This window comes from Rhea americana, unplaced genomic scaffold, assembly GCF_003343005.1.
Source record: "Rhea americana isolate MKP2758 unplaced genomic scaffold, rheAme1 scaffold_84, whole genome shotgun sequence".
NCBI classification, from domain to species: Eukaryota; Metazoa; Chordata; class Aves; order Rheiformes; family Rheidae; genus Rhea; species Rhea americana.
Window position 1 is genome coordinate 3,271,989 of NW_028187023.1, and position 23,479 is coordinate 3,295,467.

Sequence of the window (23,479 nt, forward strand, 5' to 3'; positions counted from 1 at the left end):
CCTGTGAAATCTCCATCCCCTCTCAGCTGAGAAGACAAAGTCTTGCCACTCCATGTAGGACTTAGATATTTCAGTGCCTGCTTGCATTTCAGTTCTGGTAGGTCTTGGTTAARCCCATACTAGTCTTATGGCTACTTACTGGTACATTCTCATGGCACATGGCCTTCTGGAGATGCTTGGACTGCCTGAAAATGGAAGCTTTAAATAAGCTGCCATGACTAGACAGATTCTATTCTCCCRACTGATCAGTTCAAAATAACATCCAAATGCTCTGTGCTGTGTGAAAACACATTGTCAYTGTCAACAGAACAGAAAATACCAAAGAGATGGTTAACAGAGTTTTCTCCACCTGTTCCAACTGCCAGTGCCTTTCCACTGAATGCAACAGGCTTCAGCTTAGGCCCCTTAGAAGGCTAATCTTTTTAAATATGAATGTTAACAGAAAAAAAAATGCACCAGGCAGTACGGTTGAAAGATAGCCAGGCTGCCTTTTGCGTTACTCTGCACAAAATACATAGCATTTGACATCTCAAAGAGGTGCCACTTCTCTCCTCCTTCCTGCCTTATTTACCATTAGCACTTTTTAACCTATTCTTTCTGGAACATTTTTACTGCATTTTCTCCCTTTCTGGAAAGCCTCCAGTGTGCTACAATACTGGAGTCCAGGGCAGAAATCTGTTTTGGGGAGTTGCCACTGCAGGATCAGCTAGTTCCACGCAACTGCCTAGTCTAGTAGCAACGGCCTTTGCCCCAGCATCCTCAGCACTGGCCTTTTAAAATTTATGAATGCCACGCAAAAGTAACAGATTAGTAGAAGCATATGCTATTGTATTTCCTAGGCCATTTCCAGCAGCCAACAACATTTGTGTACATCTGTGCCAACAGATAATCAGTAAAACTTTGTGAGTATACATCACATGTAGCAATCATTCCAAAGAACAYACTTTAGCACCATCCAAGTTGTTAAACAACAAGGGCTCTTGCTACCACAGGGCTGTGTTCTCAAGGAGCTACAGCTTAATAACCAGTATCTAACTGGATCAGTGTGCATCTAAAAACACTCTCCTGTGCAGRCGCAAAAAAGGCACAAAATTAACATTGACTAGGAAATTCTAACTGACCATAGCAATAAGGATCGTATATTTGCAGGGAAGTGGCTGAGTCTTCATCTGATCCCTTCCAAAACATAATGAGATCAGTTTTACGTTCAAAATTCAAAACAAATGAACAAATCATAAGACTGGCAACAAACACATGTATTTTTTTAATGCTCTGATATTTTAACTCCTCCCAACCACCCGCTGCTGGTACAGGATTGCCTCCCTCCCAGATTAATTGGGTGTTTCTGATCCCTGCTGCTAGCGCTCTCACTGCTTCGTGCCAAAGCATAGAGTCCAGCCACCCTAACAAACCCATGCCCCTCCAGACGCCCACAACTGCCTTGCCTCACACTTGTATCTGTTCTGGCCTCAGGTTTGGACAACTGCAACCACATCCGTCCCTCCTCTCTCCTGGGCGTGAGGAGGGAGGAGGGCTCTTCCTCCCTCCCAGGTCTTCTCAGTGGAAAGCACTCCAGCRTGTAAATTGCTCACACCAGAGGAAGGAAGAGAGCAGCACCAGCTGCAGGTGCTGAGCTTTCCCTGCTCTTTCCAACCTCCCTGCTCTGCCAGCAGTATCTGCTGCTCCCACTTCCTTCCAGCTCTATCTGAAGATCCAGGGGGGAGATGAAGGTTTTGCTCAGACAGGCTATTTCATCTCAAGAAGAGGGGAGGAGAAGGCAGACAGCTAGATGAGGTTTTCCCTTGAAATCTGAGTGAAGGCTGCAGCTTTTTACATTATTTCTAGACTGGCTCTAGCAGCAATTAAACCTCTGCCTGCAAAATCACGACTCAGTAACACCAAAATACTGGGTTAAAATTTATGATCTGTTACACTGCTGCATTGTGTTCAACCTGTTGTACATCAGGACTGCCAGGTCTGTGGGGTGCTYGTGGGGCCCACCCCAGGCAAAATAGCCTGGGAAACAACAGCTTTCAGATAGGTATGCAAGGATAAACAGTGCATATGAACAAAACTCTGAGGAGGGCGTTTGCTTTAAGCCAACAATGGTGAAGAGGATGGATGACAACCACCAGCCAGATCAAACAGTAACCAAGGCATTACAAAGGGACTTTTGAAGCAAAGAAGGCATCAGCTTGAGAAGAAGTATGAAAGAAGCACGAAAAGCAAAAAGCAGCAGCCAAATGCAGCAGTGGGGTACCACAGGGAGCCGGCATCAGCCAGTGACCGACAGCTTGGGACAACAAGAAAGGACCCACCTTGGCACGTGCCCACAACCCAGTGGGGGCTTTCCTGGGGCATGTGGGGCACAGTGGGRGGGACATGGGTGGCTTTGTGGCTGGGGCACCCAGCAGGCATGCAAGTGGAGAGCCCACACCCCAGGAGAGAGATCTGTGCCTGCCGCCCACACAGCCAGGGGCACTGGGTGCACGAAACTGCCTGTGTGATTACAACTTTTCGGGGCTACTTATAGAAGGGTGTTTAGAAAATTGCATTCTGTAAGTATCCAGTAGTGAGGTTTATCCATCACACTGCTGATATTGATCCTGCTTATATAGTTTACTGATTGCTGGTTAATTGTATGTCGCTGATCAATAYACCACTTCAGTCTTGATATGGTTTAAACTGAATGAACTGAGCAGGTTTTYCCTGCAACATCAGTCCTTTTCTGGAGAGCCAACCTGTACCAATGCAAGGGTCTGCTGTGGCCCAGGCATGGGGCTTTACGTTTCTCCTTGCTGAGCTTCCCRAGGTCCCCAACAGCCCATTTCTCCAGCTTGTTGAGGCCCCTCTGAATGGCTGCATCTGTGGACCTGYGGAGGCAGGGCTGCACTTCACCCCACCAACCCCATCATGGATGARGATGTTAAACTGTATCAGTCCTACTCTTCATTCCTGAGGGTTGCTTCCAACAACTGACTTCCAGTTAAACTTCCAATCACTGACCACTAACTACTTTTTGAGCCTGACAGACCAACCAGTGTTTTATTCACTTTGTAGACCACTGATTGAGTCCCTATCTCCCCAATCTGGCTAWAAGGATGCTGTGGAAGACCATGTAAAAAAACTGAAATCAAGGTAAATCATACCCACTGCTCTCTCCATGCACATTGTCCCAGGCATCTCACCACAGAAGGCAATCAGGTTAGGCAGGCATTATCTGCTATGGTAAATTCATGCTAACTGTTCTTAACCACCTTCACATGCTTAGAAATGGCACGGTCTAACATACATCCACTGAAAGTTGGTTCTCTTACTGTACAAAATCTTTTCCATATTGGTTCTCAGGTTGGTCCAGGTCAAAGCCGTTACCAACTACGGGACCTGCTGGTCTCTGGGAAGAGGCTTGGTGTGAGTAAGGACTTACTGCACAAGTTCAAATGGGCACGTGCCCCCATCACATCCCATAACATCAGCTAATAGACAGGTGGCGAGGAAGGCAGAAGATCACCCTCTTGCTGCCTTTACAGATGGGACTTCAGTCTCCAGAAGTCACARAGGTATTCACCGGGGTCTGCAGGAACAGGTCCTTAGAAAAGACAATGTTGCAAGGAAAAACAAATTTAAAAATCTACCTACTTTATCTATTACCTTCCCTCTTTTACACACAGTATAGAGGGTATGTTTGTGTGTGACAAAGAGGGAAAGCTATGTCCARTTGTGGCAAATACATAAAGTAGATAAATATTTCCAGGGCTGCTAAGAGATTAGCAAGAGGTTGATGCTTTAAATGGCAGGGCTCTGGTATGAAACCACATCCCTGCAGGAGCCTTGAAGCAATAGCTGACATTTAGATCAACATCACCTGCTCAGAGAGGGCAGGCACCAGCGCACTGTGGGAATGCAGAGGTGGCAGGAGGTAACAGTGCTACGTTACGACATTAAGCCCATCAACATCTGTTTCCAAGAAGGATCTGCATGCCTCATCGGTCTATGCTGACTGAAGTGTACYGGAGCCAATGCTGGACTGGCCACGCCAAGGATGCTTTGTCCAAAAGCCCGGTGTTAGTCAGAGGTTGTGCAGGATGGCAGTCTGTGATATCCATAAGAGTTGTTTTCCTGAAGACACGTGGGCATTTTAAGTTCCTGTATTTTAGGTACACTGATGACCTCCCTATTCAGAGCTCACCTGAATTTTCAGTCAGGTATCACCCTAATTCTCTCCAATAAATCCTTCCAATGCTGAGGCTTGCTCAACTCCTAGTCGAACACCATGGGAATGAGATGCAGCCACAAAGAAATCTAAGCAAAAGAGCCTGCCGACCCAGAGGGCTCCTAACAAACGGTGTCTTGAGCCATGCGGCACTCCCTAACGCTCAGCCCGCAGAGGGAGAAGAGGTGCCTTGCACCCGTCTGACACACAGTATGCAGCAGGGATGGCTAGCCAGTGACCTGTGGTGTCTGTCCCCTAGAAACAGTGGCTGGCGTAGAGGCCAACCAACTGGCAATACAGCTACACGTCACAGGGCACATGGAGCAGGGGGTGAGCAAACCAGGCCAACTGMAGCAAGGTCTCCTGGGTTGAGCTTCTCGCTGAGCAAACATGACTTGGCTGTTTGTACTGCAAACATCTGGCTGGGGATAAGAGAAGCCCTCTAACATCCTGATGTGTCCATCCCTGACATACAGAAGCTTACTCTCCTGGAAGAAAAACATTTGCTCCCTAAATCCATTAATTCCAGCATGGCCTCACCTCAAACCCCTCTGCATATGAAGAGGGTAGCAGCATTTGCTCCCTGCAGTGCCCTGGGCCTTCCCAGTATCATGCAAAAGCAGCTACTTCAGTCAGGATACAATTATAGGGACGGAGGTGTACACTAGGCATCATGATCGCTGCTGCCAGAACAGAAACCCTTGCCTGAGTTTCCAGCAAGGTCTGCTGATACCATCAATCACTCCCTGTCCTACAGTATTATATAGTGCCACTGCAGGCTATCAAACAGCCGGTGCCTACAGGCAGTTGCTTTTGAGTTGTAGATAAACGTATCCTTCTGCACAATTTGTTGAGCAATTTGGCTTGCCTCCATATGAAAGGAGAAATATAAATGGAAAATATTTCTAATTGCTACAAGAAACTGCCTGAGGTAACCARATAATATTACCTCAACATTCCTTAGGCAATTTCTGTGTTCTGTCTACAGAAGATTGGATAACTCTAGGCTTTCTACTGTCTCACCATCTTGCTACAGAAAAAGCATCTAACTTTTTCTAGGGGCAAGTGAAGCATGAGCCAGCTGGTAGAAGTTTCCTTGGGAACAGAAAACCAAGGCATTGTTCCACAATGATTTCCTTGTGCAAATGTATGAGAGCACCGAGAGTTACTCCAGGACAGTGGTGAAAAGATAACCGCTAACACAATCAGGCAAGAGCAACACAGTCAGGCAAGTAGAACAAACATTCTGCTAAGTTTCTCATGTGTTCTAGTAATACAGCCTAGACCAGGATATGGTGGTTGAGAGTCAGCAGGATCTACAGAATTGTTCAAAAGTTTCTTTTTTGTGGAATCTCATCTTTTGCAGCAAGCTTTGGAATTAAGGATTGTCATTAGGGCTATCTGAATGCCAAGAGGGGGAAAAAGATACACATAGGGAAGAGAGCTGCTTCTCTCCTCTCTTCTTGCTCCAAGCTATATTCAGTTAAAAGCAGTGCTGGCTGAAAAAGGTCACATGGCTTCCCAGTGTGACCTGAAGTGTTTGTAAGCAATATACAGAGGAAGGAGAATCCAATGCTATAGTTTTTTGGGGGAGTCATAACAGAGACAGCAGCAAGGGGTGGGGGGAAGAAATGAACAACAACAAAACAAACCCTGCCTTTTCTCCCCCTTGGCTTGCTTCTCCAGTACGTCTCAGGCAAGGCTGAAAGTTTTTTCTCTGAGCAGCTATTGGTGGGTGAACTGGGAGATAAATTTCAACCCACCTCCAAAGCATTTCTGACTGACTGAGAACTTCTGATTAAAGCACTGACCTTTCCATGAGAAATCAAACCCCAGTCTAATGTTGGAGGAGAAGAGCAAAGTCCAGTTGCTCAGAGCAACTCTCTCTCCYTTCTCATTACAACCACTCTGTTCTCTTATCTGCTTCTCTTCAAGGCACCTAGCAATCCACACCGAAGCTCCTTCCTGAGCACACAGACATATCCCCACAGCAGCCTGGCTGGCCAGTGATTCTCCATGCAGTCATCCTCAAAGAGAGAACAACTCTGCCTAAACATGTTCTGCTTCACCTTTAGTGCCTCACTCCCCCTCACTCCCTCTTGGCCCCAAAATACCAGACAACGATGCACATCGGAATTCAGAGCAGTTGCCTTCAAGGTCAACACAGCATTCTCCTACCTCCTAACAGGAATAAACCTTGCTTGCTCCCTCAGTCGTTTCTCAAACTCAAAAAAATTATGCTCTTCACAGCTTTCATCTCATATTCCAGAGGCATCCCTCTTACTCAGAGGCTTTGGGACTGACAGCCAGTAATGTAACAGCATTCACAGTAGCTACAGTCTCGTGACAGGTAGATGAGTTTAATTATTCGTGTGGGTGGAAGAATCTTCTGGGAGATTTGTTTGAAGCCACTGAACTACAAAGGGGTTGGGGGCAATTCAGWGCAAGTGCATCCCTCAGACTTGCACAGACTAGAGGGGATCCTTTGATTACAAGGCAGCAGAMGTTAGCTAGCTGGGTTTCGCAGCAGACTTTCATTGCAGAGAAGGAAATTCCTCCACATGATTTCTTTCACTACAAAATGTCACTCCAAAACCCCACCTTTCCTTCCCTTCCCCCCTCTGGATTTTCTCTGCATTAATTYGAGTTGATGCTTCTGGTGAAGGTTAATTGAAATTCCAGTATCCCATGGAAATTCCCTACTTTTCAGTCAAGTTTCGTGTTCCTCACTTTYAGCCTTAAACTGCTTCAAAGGCTGGAGAGTACTTGGTGACACTGTGTTTCACACCAGACATGGCTGCATTTCAACAAGGAGTATACCATTTGTCTGCCCAGAGCACACCCACTTGCACCAAAATATTACAGGGTACCAGCCGGGGGCAGGAAGGTAAGATACTTTTGCCTATCATGGAGCTCCCTCCCTTCAGCATACTCAGCAATTCGGGCTGCGTTACCCAACAAGGGTTAAAGAAAAGGTTAAAGAAAACTTCCYGCCCTTTAAAATCCCCAGGAAACTTCAGACAACAAACTGATCAGAGAGGACCAGGAGCACACAGGCGAGCGGCCACAGTCCAAGAGGTCTGAGGGTAGGGAGGAGGGAGGTGGGGCCACGGTGTGAGGYACCCATGCGCTTTTAACAGGTTTATTCCGCTGGCAGGGATTCCTTTCAGAAGCATTTGGGTAAGTGCTGTACACCGCCGAGTTCAATCTGTGCTAAGCAGATTAGTTCCTTACCGGTGAAAGGTTCTGGGCAGCAGTAGAGAGTTGCTCACCATGTGATACGAGGGGACTGTCATTACGTTTCACAGATATGATATAATTATATGCTCCCTGGAGGGTACTTCTAATTGAATTATAGGGTGTCTCACAAGTATTCTGGGCAGCGGTTAGAGGAAGCTTTCGCTGCCCAGAACAACACAGAGATACCCTCTAATTGCATTAGGTGTACCTTCCAGGGAGCACTCCGTTTCTCTATGCAGTAATTTGGTTAAAAATCATCTCCCCAAAAGTTTGAAAAAAGTGTCTTTAGCAGAAGTTTGCTGTCACTGCRTGCTCATTTCTTGGGACTCCCTCAGCCGTGCAATGTCTCAACCCCATGAAACTCCCACAGTTGTAATGCAGAACAGCTCCACACTGCAAGACAGAAAACCTATTGAGGGTAACAGTATCCCCTGCCTGGTCATCACTCGGGTCCCTTCCCCGTGTTGGGGGGGGGAGGGGGAGAAAGTCAGAAGACATAGTGCTGTATAAGCTACTTGCCAGCCTGCTTGTGCAAAGGAGGTCTCAGCCTCCTCACAGAAGGCCTTGAGAAGCAGTCTTCCAAGGCAGAACATTAATCCCAGTCCAGGCCAAGCACTGGCTTCAGTCATTGCATCCCATGCCCCCAAGGTTTCCCCTGCAGCACCTTGCTGGCTCGTCCTGCCCTCAACCACCTCTAAGCTGCAAACACTACCAAGTCCAAGAGCTGCTGAGACTGACCACAACCCTCTCCAGTGACAGCCAGAGCAACCCTGGGAAAGGGTAGCTCAGCTCACCTGAGTTTTCTCGCCCGGCTGCCCAAAGTTATGCTCCCAGAAGATTAACTAAGCCCTCGAATTYTGCTCTCTGTTTTATTCTGAACTCATTCAGTTTTTTCCTCATGAACCAGGGAAGCTGCAGCACTYGGCTTGCAAAACAAGCTGCCTTGCTGACTTACCCCAGCCTGTCTATAAGCAGTGCATAGGGGAATAGTACCCATAAATAGCTAATAGCTATCTCTGCACTTCTGCAGCTCACCTCCTTGAGCTCCTAACTTTTCAGAAGAACTGCACATTGAGTCACCTGCAGGACCTTCCCCTGTAGGACTAAGGAAAGGCCAGATAAGGCTGCACTACTCCTTGAGAAGCAGCAAACCGTCCACCTGCTGATGACCTTCAAACATCTGAGAAACACCAGGCAAGCAGATGGAATACAGCCCARGTAACAGGTCCTTTGCTCTTTACTTTCTCCTCTGGGGGCTGCACACCAAGAAATCGCCCCATACTACTCCTCACATGCTCTGAGACTGCTCTCTACAAAATACTGTCAGCTAGGGCAGATGTCACATCTGTTGTGCCTTTTTTTGCTGCTCCATACCATAACAAGGATGGGATAATCAGGCCCCTGAGCTTGTCACCTCAAGGGGAAATGCAGCACCAGCTGCCTACCACAAATTCTAATGACCTGCTGAARCTGCCATCAGCTCTGACTCTTACAGACTGTGTTCGCTTCCTTGTCTAGCACCATTTCAATTGTCAGGCCACAAAAAGAGCAAGAAAGACTGTTATGTTAAGAACTTGCTAATTATAGAAGACTAAGAACTTCTTATAGACATTGCGCCACCATTAGCCCCAAGATAAAGCAGCCCCACGATCTGCAGCCTCATGTGTTAGCAGGAGTCTGATATACTCCACTCTGTTACACCTTCCAGGTACTGTGCTGCAACCACAGTATACAACTGCCCGAACTTTAGGAACCGGCTGTAAGGCAAGTAGTTCTTGCTCACACAGTCCATTCGCTGCACTTCTGAAGTAGTCATCACTCCACCTACCTCAGGTGTTGTCAGCTAATGGGACACATCTGTTAAAAAAAAAAAAAACCTGCCAAAACACACATTTTTATTCCCCCAACTCCACTGCAGAAAAAGAAAACTACTACGAGTAATCAAAACCGACCACAATAGACCCTAAAAGGGCTTTGGACATCTTTAAAAAAAAGCAGTTTTGATGTCTTAGAAAACAGACAGTTCAGTGCTTATTTATTCTTGCACTGACAGTCTATTGTTCCTGACATATTCTTGCTAAACAGCACTGTGGTCCACTCGTGTCTTTACTTAAGAAGATGGAGATAGAAGTATCAAGCCAATACAACCAAGCTGCTGAGTTAAAAAAGAAATATTTTAACTCAGGAGGAAAGATATGTAAAGCAGAGATAACTTAAAGATTTAGTTAAAATAAATATTGATGGTTTTATCATGCTTTTTTTAATAGGATATAAGCAGAGCAGCACAGTGGTCAGCTGATGATTTTTTATAAGGGTGAGACCTGTTTGGCTCGCGTATCTCATTGAAAGAGACACACAGAGGCACAAAAAGTAGTTCCTACCACATTTCATTTTAACTACATGCTTTTATACTGAGTACTAAATAGGCCTAGCAGTAGATAAACCATCTACGACACACTCATCACCACAGGGCCTCAGCAAAGGAAACTCCATTTGGACACAAGAGCATGGGGGGGGGGGGGGAAATACCCTCTTTTCTCTCCAGCATCATCTATAAACACTACAGATCTTCAGTGACCTAACACAGTGAACAYGAGAACAGATCGACAGCTTTTACTTATATGAGGTATAATGTCACGTCCTGGGCTCCTATAATACCCAGGATGGCTGAACACCACCAGCATTTGGAAGGAGCTGGTTTGAGGTTTTTCATTGCTTCAGTTGATCACTGCCTGAGCAGCTGGTGTGAAATTATTTCTGATAGAAAAAGGAAAAGCGGAAGCCGTCACATACCCAAAGTCCAGGGGGAAGGAGAACTCACAGGCACTCCCTTCACTGTGCCCTCCTGGGAGGCAGCCAGGCACAGAGGAAAAGCAGGCAGCCAAAGGGTAAAGGGAACCCAGGCAGACTGGGGCAGCCAAACACAAGGCGGGGAGTAGGAAGAGGAGCTTTAAAAAGGAAGGGATGCTGCAGCCTGCCTTGTAGCAGAGCCGTTCAAGAGAGGAATGGCTCTGTAAGCAGGCAGCTGGCAGGCATTTAGGAAGAGTGGGCTCACAGGGTGCAGTTGCATGTGACGAGGCTGTGCCGCGCTCCATCTGAGATTGCTCAGGATTAGAAGCAGCCTTGCAGATGTTTCTTTTTGCCTCACACAGGCCTTGCAAACCCAGGTGGAAAGAAGTGATCCTAGTTCAAACTCTGAAGTTTAAATTTCCAGCATGCTGACTTTCTAGCATAACCACCCAAGGCCCAGCGTTCAGAGTAGCTAGTGCCTGCCCAACACTGGGACAGGCTTCAGCTGCAATGCTAACAACAGCCAGTGCTGGGAGCTAAGCAGAGACTTGAGGGGTCTCATCTGTCAAAAGTCCATCTGCCAAGACATCTGTAAACACGTATGAGGCCAAATTCCTCCCAGCTTTAAATGTGCTGTCTTCACTGCACCTAAACAGAGGGTGAACTTGGTTCACAGTGCTTGCATTACCCAGCATTGTAAATTCTCTTATCACCAGCTTTTATGAAGCTTTTCATCAAGAAAGTACATATATATGTGTGTATATGTATATATATATATACACATATAAGCCACATTCCTACTAACAGGTAAATCATCTCTTATTTAAAACAGCTGCTATCTTTCACCAAGGGCAGCTGCTTCTGTTTAGCCATATCAGGAATGTTCTTGAGGGCTTCTGGTTTAGGAGATCATGAACTCTGCTGTTCCCTTTTAAGAAAATGATACACCCATATTTAACTTTGAAACTTTGCTGGGATTCTAGTATGTTAGAAGCCACAAGTGCATCACAGTAAAAAATATATACTTGTGCTGGAGTGGTGTCAGCTTTGCCCAGATAGGTTAAAAATCCTGCTTTAAAAAGATAAATACTTCATCTAAAGGAGAACTCATGTAGTAGGAAGAGTTCTCTTTATCTATAAGAATACATACCATCATGGAAACTATTTTAATTTGGTTTAATCTAAAACCATAATTATTTAGCAATATGGTACTCAAGACCAATTTTGTGCTAGGGTATTTGCACCAGCACATAGTACCTATTGCAAGGAATGTTAGCACAGTACACAAAAGCCAACTTCTGGTATACCTCATCCAGTGCATCTAGACCTAGCAGATACAGACAAAGCATGCTGAATTTGGATACTCATCATGCTAGCAAAAACATACTTTGGCCGCAGAAACTTAATCTAGCCCCCACACAAAATAAAAGGCAAAGTTTTGTTGGCACAACAGACTGCATCCAAAATAGGACTTTTGTAAGAACCCCACCTTGGGTTTGCACAGCTATGCTGGCTAGCACTTGTGGTTGGACATGGAGTAGCGACAAGAACTAGATTAAATCAGTAACAGCTGTTCCATCTGTCAGTGCTTTAGGACTTTTGGAAGCATGTCATTCAACTCCAATCTTTCTTTTTGTTCCAAAACAAAGCTCATGCAGTATCATGATGGTTATCTTCCCAACACTGACAGGTCAGTGGGACATGAGGAGGAGTGTATCCTGTTACTTCTTAGTTACATAGCAGGGAGGATGTGGGCAATACAAGCAAAACATAAACATTCTGTTTTGTCCTCTACACCTTCTTGTTAAAGCCTGCAGAACTTTTTCAGACTGCACACTGAAGCACCCCAAAAGGCGTTGCCCGCTTTTCAAGGGCAAATTGTCTGAGCCTCACCACAGATTAATATCCTACTTCTGTCACTGTCTCCATAGAGCAGAGTTGGTGTACATCGGAAGATTTTGCACATCTTACCTCTGTTGTAATACCAAAGACAACGTATCTGCAAATGCATCTCAAATGCTAGCCCATCAAACTAGCTGCCTTATGCTCCTCCTGCACAGATGCAAATTATGTAAAGCCAGTGAAGGAAGTATGATGCTCATCCCTAGGTGTTATTTAAGTGCCTTTCCTTCTTTCCTCCTTCTCAATATGAAGACAGATCATTTCTCCTGCCCTAAATAGGAGGTTGCTAGTAATACTGTGTGCAAATCCAGTTCTATCTGCTTTCCATTTCTCTCCTTGAGTATCCAGAGGTGAAGACCAATGTTGAATCTCACCTTTAACATTCAGATGTGAGACGCATAAAAATGCCATCTCATCTCAGCCCTGCAGCTGCATTATTTGTACAATGGCCTTCTCTTCCTCCTCATAAGGGGGGACAAATGTGATCTCTGCCTCTGCAAACCTGTGTGTAAAACACATGCCTACAAGCTGCTCATTTGCTAAGGTGCTTCATGCAATAATACAGAATGAGTAAAAGAGGCAAAATTCATCCAAGCCACAGTAACTAGTCTTACCTTGGTTCAGCATAAATTTGCTTGTTTTTTTAAACCCAAAGCCCAGTTGTTCCATTTGGCACAGGGAATTTCCTTGTGTTTGCTTTCATTAGGAATGTCACTGCCCTTTAGGATGTCTTTCCAGAACCCCCTCACATCAGGTCTCATACTTCAGGCATCTGTAAAGTTCCCRGTGTCTTCTCTGTTAGCTGAGACTACATAGCAACTCTGAAGACTGACCACTACTGCMTTTCTTTCTTTTGAGCTGGGGTCTCAGACTCTCTTCGTTTAATGCTGTTGCACAAACTCATATAAATGCCTCCTTCGATGGGCAACAAGTCATAGTCCTTCAGACAGGATGTCATTTGTCCTTCTTCATGGACAGATGGCAAGTAACTCCAGTCAACACTTGTCAACTATCTCAACTATCTGGGAAGGTAAAGGTCAACTCAGGGCTTCTCTTCTTCCCAGGATGGTCTCACAGTCTCACATTTCTATGGGCTGATTTTACACATGCTCCAGGAACAGTCGCCTGACAACTCATACTAATCCCCCATACATCACACTACCCAGAACTCCCAGTAGAACTAAAGCAGAAACTCAAGAGTATGTATATGTAAAAATAACTTCAGTTAAATTTGAAATTGATACTGTTAAAAATACTAACATGAAAGAGAATTTCAGAGCAAGAACTAAATATAACAGCCTTTCACCACAATACAGTGAGGGAAAGATTTTTAACTGGGACCAGCTCCGAGACTGTCAATACCAGTGACTAAATTAAGGCCTAGAAAGAACTTGTTGCCCGGAGCAAATAAGAATGCAGATGGACAGGTGGGATAACTGAACATGGGAAATAAAACTGACCATCTCTTGCCTCTTCAGGAAATCATTAATTGAGGCCATAGAACTTCTGAGGTGAGACTTCAGTGTTCTCTGTACTGCCGCTATCTCCCTTTGGGGGAAGATGGTACTATTCTTCCTTAATTTAGATTAAAATAGGAACCAAGAAATTCTAATCTAAGTGAAGGGACAGCGAGAGAAAGCCAGARAGAGCTTACCCACAGACGGTGACAGAATGAAGAAGAGTTTGTAGGCTTCATTAGAAGTTCACTCCGAAGAGAGCTCTAATGGGAGGGAAGCATGCCCTGAGGGAAGGAAACTGTCTGCCTGGCACTGCACATTCTCACTGCCTGGAATCCCACTACTCAGGCTTGATTTTTCAAGGAAGGTTCTACTTGAAGCACAAATTGTTATGATCAGCACATAATGAACAAAAAATACTGAACTAGCGTTCAGACTAGATTATAAAAACAGTGTCTCCACCAYCTAGGTCATTAATTCAAGTCACCACAGCTGATGCAGCCAAACCAAGGTCTCCAGATTCAGCACACCTCCACGTTACATGACTAAAATTTAGTTTAAGAAAATAAGCACCTAAAATCATAGGTACTGTTGACAGTTTGGGGGAAGTAAGGAAGTATTTCAGCTACAGTCTATATCTGTACCAAGCTGACTTGTGATAGCCAGGGAGAGGTCAACGAATCTGCCTAGATTCAGCACAGTTTTAAATTATATGAAATTAAAAGCCTCCCACGGATAGAGCATTGGCCAGCAGTCCAGGGAGATAATTTTTATTCCCATCTCTGCCTCTGAACTGTGGGGTAATGCACAGGTAAAAGAAGTCACTTTCTCTGCATTCTTCCCCTATCTATAAAATGGGAATAATGACCCTCAATCTCCTTTGCAAAATGCTGTTAGATCTACTGATGAGATGCCATGCAAAAGAGCTAAATATCATTAATAGCATTCCTCTTAAAATACCACTGCCATGGCTGTGTAAGTGATCAAATTAAAAAATTAAGCTGGCAGTTTCCTCAAGCACTGAATTGCAAAAAGGAAGGACAATTAATTGCACCAGACTTCAATACAGTGTCCTTCAAACAGGTAACTGCCAGTCACTTTTCTCCATTATCACCTTCATCAGGACTACTGGGGCAAGCTCACAACAACTACATCAAGGTTAAGGCCCAAATATTTCTGGGTCCAAGCATGAGTGGAAAAGATGAAGGAACAAATCTGACCTTCTCACTAAACACACCCAGGAGAGAAGGTGGCAGTAGCAAGCGGTGGCCACATGGGGCAGTTGTCAACCATCAGATTTGGGATATAGCTGCAATCTGAGCTCGACTCAGATGGGTCCACCTCTGGCACAGTTCTGGCCTTCACATTCTCCCCTACACCCTGCATTCTGGGTGACTCATACTCCTGCCAGAAAATTATGAAGATCCAAACAGGAAGAAAGGCATGCAGTTTTCCATCACTTGGTGGTGTGSCAGCACTTTGCAGGGTCAGCCCACTAAGCTAAGCATGTACTCAGAGACAGGACAGGTCCCTGGCCAAGGATCACGTTTCCCATGGGCACAGTGATTCAGTAGAGCAGCCACAGCCACGCACACAACAGCTCTGGTGCTACCTTAGGGAAAAGCCAGAGAAGAAGGCAGCATGTGACTTACTAGCTCCTCCCCAGATTCTGAAGGTCAAAGGCAAAAAACATCTCACTGTCTACCAAGGTGGTCTTAATACATTTGTCTCCAAAAGGATCTGTATAAGTAGAGTTTGCCCTTCTATCACTGAGAGCTCAGCATAATACACATACAAAAATGACTACAGGTTTCCACACATTACCTGAAAGTTCAGCCACGCTAGCTTTGCAGAGATTTTGAAGGCCGTTTAATACCAGTTTAACGCCACAGCTTCTCTCCACACTCCATTCCTTCTGAGTCATAGGTAATACTTAAGAACTATGGATTCATGGCAGATGGCTAGCTACATTTCTAACAGGTTGCAAATCCTATAAATGTTTGAGAAAACAGCAACACAGGCAAGCAACTAAGTAGTCTCTTGACCTAAAATGTAATTCAGTATAGCTTCAGCAAATGACACCGTCACAGCAGAACTTGGCCCTTTACCTTCTACCTGGCATATCAATTCACTACTAGTACCTTATGTATCTCCTAAAATTTCTAAAGCAAGACATAGATCAATTTCCATATGAGTTTAAACAGTTTTCCTCTCTTGACTGGCTAAGAATTCCTTTTAGTATGCAAAAAGAAAATCCTTTAAAACCCAATTGACCTTTTGCTGCTGGCTCCTGATGTTTTCTGTATTGCTTGGACATGATAAAGCAACTAGATCAATCTCTCTTTTATTTTATTTTTTTGTATCTCCAAGAACCCAACACTTATTTCCACACAAAAATGTTTAACAGAAAACTATTTAGTCATCTTGCAAAAAAATCTACATTTTGGACTTGATCTCTTGATAGTTTTCTTTTAGTGAACAAGAGAAGGACCCTACTTAGCTGCTTAGTTCATATCTGACCCTCACAGGAATTCATAAATAACAAATATACTGAAAAAGCAGCAGCAGAATCAAATATTTGAGATATGGTCCATTCCCTTTTCAAGAGATGACAATATACAGGATTATATGTTGTGATTTATAGCTACCCAACACCCATACACATCCATACGCACACACATTGCATAAAACAATAYTTCAATAATAACTGCATTATTTCAAGCCTCCTCATCTCAGTCTGMTTTCTTTGTGCTCCCACCCAAACGTGAGTAAGGAAACTTTGACCATGTTAGTCTAGAATCACAGAGGTAATAAGCAAGACCCGGTGGCAGGATCCATTTCCCTCTCATTTTGTAATTTATGCATCAACTCATCTGTTTTTAGTCCCACATTCCTTAGGGAAAGCCTCTTAAAAATCAACCCTCAGGTAGTTTATTTTATCTCAATACATGTAAGTGAAGTCCCCTTTGCTGTTATCTTTCATGGAAAGTGCCCACTCTAAGAATCACCAGAACATTAGCCCTGGGAATTTGGTAGATCATAATGTCTCTCCAATAGCATAATCTCAAAGCTTCTGTGTAATTAACTGACCCTCAGATTAATTTAGCTACACTTTGCTACACTTAAGGAGGCCTACCTAAAAACTACTTRCAGTCTGCTGCTGCAGAACATAATCTGAAGTTTTTAATGCATGAGCTGAGAGTGTAAACTGAAGTTTTTATTCTCCCTCAATTTACACTGATCAGAGCTTTTTTTGTGGCTGCAGTTCTGCAGTTCTTTAACATACCTGCATAACCACAGTAAAGCTTATATGTTTGCAAGATGGTGTTAATTCACTTGCTTCCTCAACAGGTCAGAGACCTTTTAAAAAAGGGGCTCCATGAGCAGAATGACAGTGAAGGAGGCAAGGAATCCATATCAAGTGTGTGTAAAATCATGAACTGCTCCCATACCAGAACAGAAACTACTGCCCAAGTTTCCCCTTTCCTATATTGGAGCCCAGTCACCAGGCTGAAGAGGTTTTCATTGCGTTCTGGTCCTCTGTCCTTACCATTCTCTACTGACTRTTTTAATCTTCCTGCTTTTCTCTCTCTTCTGTGTTGGATTTGGCGGCTCCTCAGTTATCCCTTCAGCATGTATGGGATGTTAATACCTTGCAGTGGATTCCCCTCAGTGSCAAGGCATTTAAAAAGTAGGTCCCAAAATATTCAACAATACAACCCTCAGGCTGCTCAGTGGCCCAGTGTCTTCATACAGCCTTACAGAGATACAGTGACCAGTCATTCAAGTGTTGTCATCCGGATTTGCCCAGACTATCAATAGTMTATCAGTCAGGATCGGACCATCCCAAACTAAACCAGACTATCCCAAAACACCATACCCAGACATCTCTATAAACTAGAGGTGACCAAAACTGAAGAGTTATTGTAGGAATAGTGGAATATGGGTCCAAATTCCAAATTCGGGTCTGAATTACCTTAAATTTGTTTGTAGCCTGAATATATTATCAAAATTATTTTTCCTCATTCAGATTTAGAAAACAAAAAGGGAAGAGATTAAATCCCTCCTTTGGTTCTTCCAGGCTTTTGTGTTTGCATCCACCTGCCTCTTAAATACAGCTTGTAAAGTATAGCAACTAAACAGTCCTCACTAAATTTAGGGGCCAAAAGATAATTACTGAAAACTTCACATGCTTCTAGCCCAAGACTCCATTCCCAGAAGACCTAGCAAGTTGAACAAAACTTTGGTGTGAATAAAGGTAGCCTGATAACCTACCTGATCAGGCTAGTGTGTTTCACCTCCTTGTTAAGCTTATTAGTTTGATTAAATACCACACTCAGCTAACTATACTAATTCTAGTTTCAAAAGAAACTCATCTCTGTTAGCAGCATGGTCTCCATGGTCACTGTATCCTAAAAGGTAGAGTAACTCCCCTGTAGCTAGGAAACTTTGTTCCAAAAGGCCTTTTGAAGTAGAAGGGAAAGTCACAGTAATGCATTAGAYGTGGGCAGTTTAAGTACAACACAAAGGCCTCAGCTGTGCTCCAGGATGTCCTCTCTGGGTCACAMACCACAGCATTAAGCATCCTACTTGTATCTATTTTCTGGATCAGCCTTACTTTTTAAGAGTTTGACCTACRAGAATGTTCATGATTCTACTGAACATCATTTATTTTATACCAAGCAAGGCAACCATGTGGGTATGTTCTGTCACACTTTTCAAAKAAAACGGGAAGCCTTCCATCAACAGGAAGATGAAAGAAAGGGAGTACAGTGGATGGAGAACTGGCTGAAAAGCAGAGCTCAGAGGGTTGTGCTCAATGGTGCAGAGTCTAGTTGGAGGCAAGTAGCTAGCAGAGTTCCCCAGACTGGACTGGATCCAGTCTTGTTCAACTTATTCATCAATGACCTGAATGAAGGGACAGAGCGCTTCCTCAGCAAATTTKCTGGTGATACCAAGCTGGGAGGAGCGGCTGATACACCAGAGGGCTRTGCTGCCATTCAGAGAGACATGGACAGACTGCAGAATGAGAGTTGGGCAGAGAGAAACCTCCTGAGATTCAACAAGGGCAAGTGCAGGGTCCTGCACCTAGGAAGGAATAACTCCATTCACCAGTACAAGCCGGGGACTGACCTGCTGGAGAGCAGCTCTGCAGAGAAGGACCTGGGAGTGGTGGTGGATGACAAGTTGACCATGAGCCAGCAATGTGCCCTTGTGGCCAGGAAGGCCAATGGTATCCTGGTGTGCATTAGGAAGAGTGTTGCCAGCAGGTCAAGGGAGGTGATCCTGCCCCTCTACTCAGCCCTCGTGAGGCCTCATCTCGAGTACTGTGTCCAGTTCTGGGCTCCCCACTACAAGGGAGACATGGAGCTACTGGAGAGAGTCCAGCGTAGGTAGATAATTAGAGGACTGGAGCACCTGCCCTATGAGGAACAGCTGCGAGAGCTGGGCCTGTTTAGCCTGGGGAAGAGAAGACTGAGAGGGGATCTTATCAATGTCTGCAAGTACCTGAAGGGAGGGTGTCAAGGGGTTGGGCAGGACTCTTTTCAGTGGTGCCATGCAACAGGACAAGAGGGAATGGGCACAAACTGAACCACAGGAATTTCTGCCTGAATATGAGGAAGAACTTCCTTACTGTGAGAGTGACAGAGCACTGGAATAGGTTGCCCAGAGAGGTTTGAATATCTCTGGAGATACTCAAAACTCACCTGGATGTGATACTGTCTAACATGCTCTAGGTGACCCGGCTTGAGCAGGGGGATTGGACTAGATGATCTCCAGAGGTCCCTTCCAATCTCAACCATTCTGCTATTCTGTGACAGTTTGGAGTTAAATGGCTTGCAGGTTTATTCTCTGGCAAGTCAAACCTGATGGTCTTTCACTGATGAGTTGTAAAGTCCGTTTTCTTGAATACCTGTCTGAATCCTGGTAGTACCCATTATATTTTAGATAATCTCCTCACAAGAAACTGTAATCACAGCTAACATTCTTTCTTTCTCTAGAGAAATCAGACTGAGGCTCAATTAAGGAGACTAACCTGCCTGACCCATCTTCCTGGARAGGCGAGATGAGAACAGTGGATCCTTTTCCATCTTTGATCATGGCTGAATCCAGCCAAACAAGAACTTCCACTCTTTTAATAGGGAAGAAAACACACTAGAATCAAGCATCAGGACTGTAGATATCAGCTGGATTAAGTGGTTTAGCAGTCAAAGGCAGAAGTTGCACACCTCTAGTCCATAGCATTTAAATATTAACATCTTTGTGGGTACTGTATAGGGAGGCTTGATACAGAGATTTCCTTTCTCTGAGGCCAGATGCAAGTCTGCAGAATTCTTCCTTTGATGGCTCAAGTGATTAGGTGTTAACAAGAGGAACCTAGGCACTTAACACTAGGGAGTTTTAGCACCAGGTTCACACCCCCTCCCTCTCTCTATTCCGCTAAGGGATTTTTCTCATTCCTCACTAATGTTAACAGCAGGTACTTAAAGCAATTAGACATTATCACCTCTCTGGTCTTTATTACTTCCTACCTGCATATCAGCTACCTTGTAGGCAATAAAAGCGCTGAATTAACAGGACTAGTTCAGACTACTCCACTTCCGTTCTTTATTCTGTATGAAAACACTGGGTCATGGAGCTACAGGGACAGGCTGTGAGCTGCAGTGCTTTAGAGCATTATTGCCAATTGCCATGGTATTTTATAAGGGGAAAAAACACACRTAGCAAAAGAACAGACATGGGGAGATCATAGAGAAAGTGACACAGAAGCCAAGGGGAGTGGAGGGGGATATGGGTAGACCATAAGGGCATAAAGGCTGGAATGATTGTACAAGCCCAGCAGAACAGCTTGCAACTGTGCCTATGCTCTGAATTAGCTACTACATTGACCCGCAAGTTGCACTGGCAGCCTAGGGAGACAGGTATGATGTGTTGCTCTTGCTAAAAGAACGCTCTCTGTCTACTAAGCAGCTTTTGCTTGCCTGAGAATAACTGTTGTACACTTTTCATCTAGGGTTGGGTTATTTAGAAACTCCTTTGCCCTCTGTGTTGGGTTTTCAAGAAGATTTTACTCACATATTTAGAGGCTTTCCCGTATTCGCCCAGCCAGGTGAAAACTTCACCTGTTTTCTTCTCTCTCTGCCTTTACTCACAGGCTCTTAGAGGACGATATATTTTCTTTCCACTCCCACAATATTTRTAAACCTTTGTTTACTGTTCCCAAGAGAGAAGGGAGAAGAGACTCTGAGCTCTTGAATCCTGCTGTCAGTTCTTGCCTGAAAGAGGTAAGTAGGGAAACTGAAGGAAAGCTGAAAAAAGTAGCCTGTCCCTYGCAAGCATTCACCTGTAATGGAGGGAAAATGTAGGGTTAAGCACCGAAACCAGTCCCAGGAACAAAAATGAATGGGGTACTTACACAGTTTCATCATTCTTGAACTCCAGCTCCCCATAAGTGTCTTCAAAATCCTCTCCACCTCCTTTCGCTGTCCCTTCTACTGTCCTATATGGCACTATGACTGTACCTCGAGCACCTGATGTCCTTAGGACTTTGACTTCCATCACACCAATGCTCTCACTGACATGTATAACATCACACTCAAATGTGAAGATGCCAGCATGGTCATCATCCAGTATAGTCACTGTGGCCACACAAGGAGAGGCCAGTATGGCCTTTGGGTATGGGGAGTTACTGAGCTCTGGAGGTTCCTCATTCTCCACCACACGCAGGTTACTGAGCCGCACAAAGAAATGCTCATCCTCCTCGAAGATATCATCATCAATAATTCCCACAGAGAACTCCTTCTGCGTCTCCCCTGATTTCAGGACAACAGTCCCTTCTGTGAACTCATAGTCAGCACCAGCATTGGCAGAGCCATCCTCTGTTTTGTAGTCCACATAGATGGTCTTGGACATGTCCCCTCCTTTCCGCACCACTGTCAGGAGAACAGCACCACAGTTCTCAAGACACTGGTAGGAACACGGGTCAAAATAAATTTTGGAGATGAATTCTTCAGGCTCATCTGGCCGCACTTCATGCAAGCTGGTGCTCTTCTTGGCTTGCTCAGCTGCATGTTTCTTCAGAATATTTCCAGCTCCRGTCATCATTCTAGTAGCTTGAATGCGATAAAAAGCTCTGCTCTTTTGCTGATGAGACAAGGCATAGTAGTTAGCCATTTCTACCAGCTGATCCAAGTCCTTTTCTGGGTGCTTCTGCTTCAGGTCCTTAAGGATCCGAATCATCTCTTTGCGAGATTCATCTACCTCCTTCCCCTCCACAGTCACTAGGTTTCCATCCAGAAAGTGAGAGTTCATCATCTTGCCATCCATCTCAATTCCCTTAGGGTGATCACCTTCTGATTCTATGATAATGCCCCTGTGCTTGTCAGTACGGTATTTTTTGTGCATATACTTATAGAAAAGCAAACGTTTATCTGCTATCCAAGCCAGAATGACACAAAGTGGAAAGAAGAAAAGTGTGAGCAGACCTTCCCAGACCTGAACCACACCTGGAGAGAAAACAGCAAGGATCATGTACAACCAAATGTAAGCAAAAATGCTCCATGCAGCTGTGACAAAAAAAACCCTCAGGTGTTTTATCTTTCTGGTTTCCCCGTCAGGGATCACATAGACACAGATGGCAATGATGATAAACATATTGAAAGCAGCACTGCCAACAATCGTGGAAGGCCCCAGGTCTCCAGCTATGAATCCATGCCCACATACTTCTATCAACGATAGAAGGATCTCAGGAGCAGAAGAGCCCAGAGCCATGAGGGTCAAGTTGGAAACAGTTTCATTCCAAATCCGAATGGTGGTTGTTGTGGTCTCTCCATTGGGTTTCTTAATYGTGATTTCTTTCTCTTGTGATGTGATAACCTCTATAGATGCCATGAAACGATCTGCAATGATGGAGACTCCAAGGAACATGTAGATCAATGCTACAAAGTATACAATAACCCGGGCAATTTTGTCCCCAAGGGATGGATTTTCTGGGTACCATATTGGCAGGATAACACCCTCCTTGCAGTCAAAAGATCCTGAACACGAACTGTTTTGTACTGAACTGGTTGAGTCTCCCGTCAAGGCAGCATCCACCTGCAAACCATGCAAAAACAGCACAAAAGTAACCAGCCCAAAATGGAGGAAGGCCGAGGTGAGAGGCTGCAAGCTTAACCACGCCATACACAAGATGCAACTTCCACTGTGTAGATCCAAAAAGGCCGAGAACCTGAAACAAACAAAACAGAGAGGGGGGAGGGAAGCATGAGAGAAAAGGAAGATGCAACATTTGCCCATACACGCTTCAGTATCTCACCACTGAAGAGGACTGGTAGAGATGCATGGATTGTCTCTCTGCCACTTTGAAGAAGATATTTACCATTAGCTGGGACTCTAACAAACTGCAGCACTTACAAGCCTAGCAGATGAAGACAAATTGCTAAAAAAGTAGCTTAGAGGAAAACTGTACATAATACCCCATTCTTGGCCTACAACATATGCAGTTGGAATACTGAGCGCTCAGCTAATAGTCACCTAATGATGCCACAGTGTGATCCAGAACATAGCTCTAGAACTCGGCAGAAGAAACCAAATCCAGTGGCTCCTCTATCTCACCACCCCAGGCCTGAGACAAATTAAAAAATCACTAGTAACACAAGAAGCACCATCTATGGACACTGAGCAATCTCCCAGTGATACTCTGTTTGTAGGACATAACTCARTTAAGAGGTACCATGGTAGCCAAGGACTTACCAATCAGTTAAGATTGCATTCTGAACCATTCATACTGTCACAGACTAGACTATTCTCTCTCCTTTATAACCAGCCTCTGGAAGAATTTGGTCTCAGTATTAGTAACTGACAAATCATAAGGTTT

General features: G+C 44.6%; 1 protein-coding gene across 2 annotated transcripts in view; it reads right to left on the reverse strand.

The window, feature by feature from the left end:
* SLC8A3 (solute carrier family 8 member A3) overlaps positions 1–23,479 on the reverse strand; it is a 142,655-nt gene that overhangs the window by 88,155 nt on the left and 31,021 nt on the right. For both annotated transcript variants that reach the window (XM_085323376.1, XM_085323374.1), the window contains exon 2: positions 21,020–22,831. In XM_085323376.1, coding sequence (XP_085179502.1) covers positions 21,020–22,785 — 1,766 coding nt within the window. In that variant the 5' untranslated portion in view covers positions 22,786–22,831. The remainder of the gene's footprint in view (positions 1–21,019; positions 22,832–23,479) is intronic.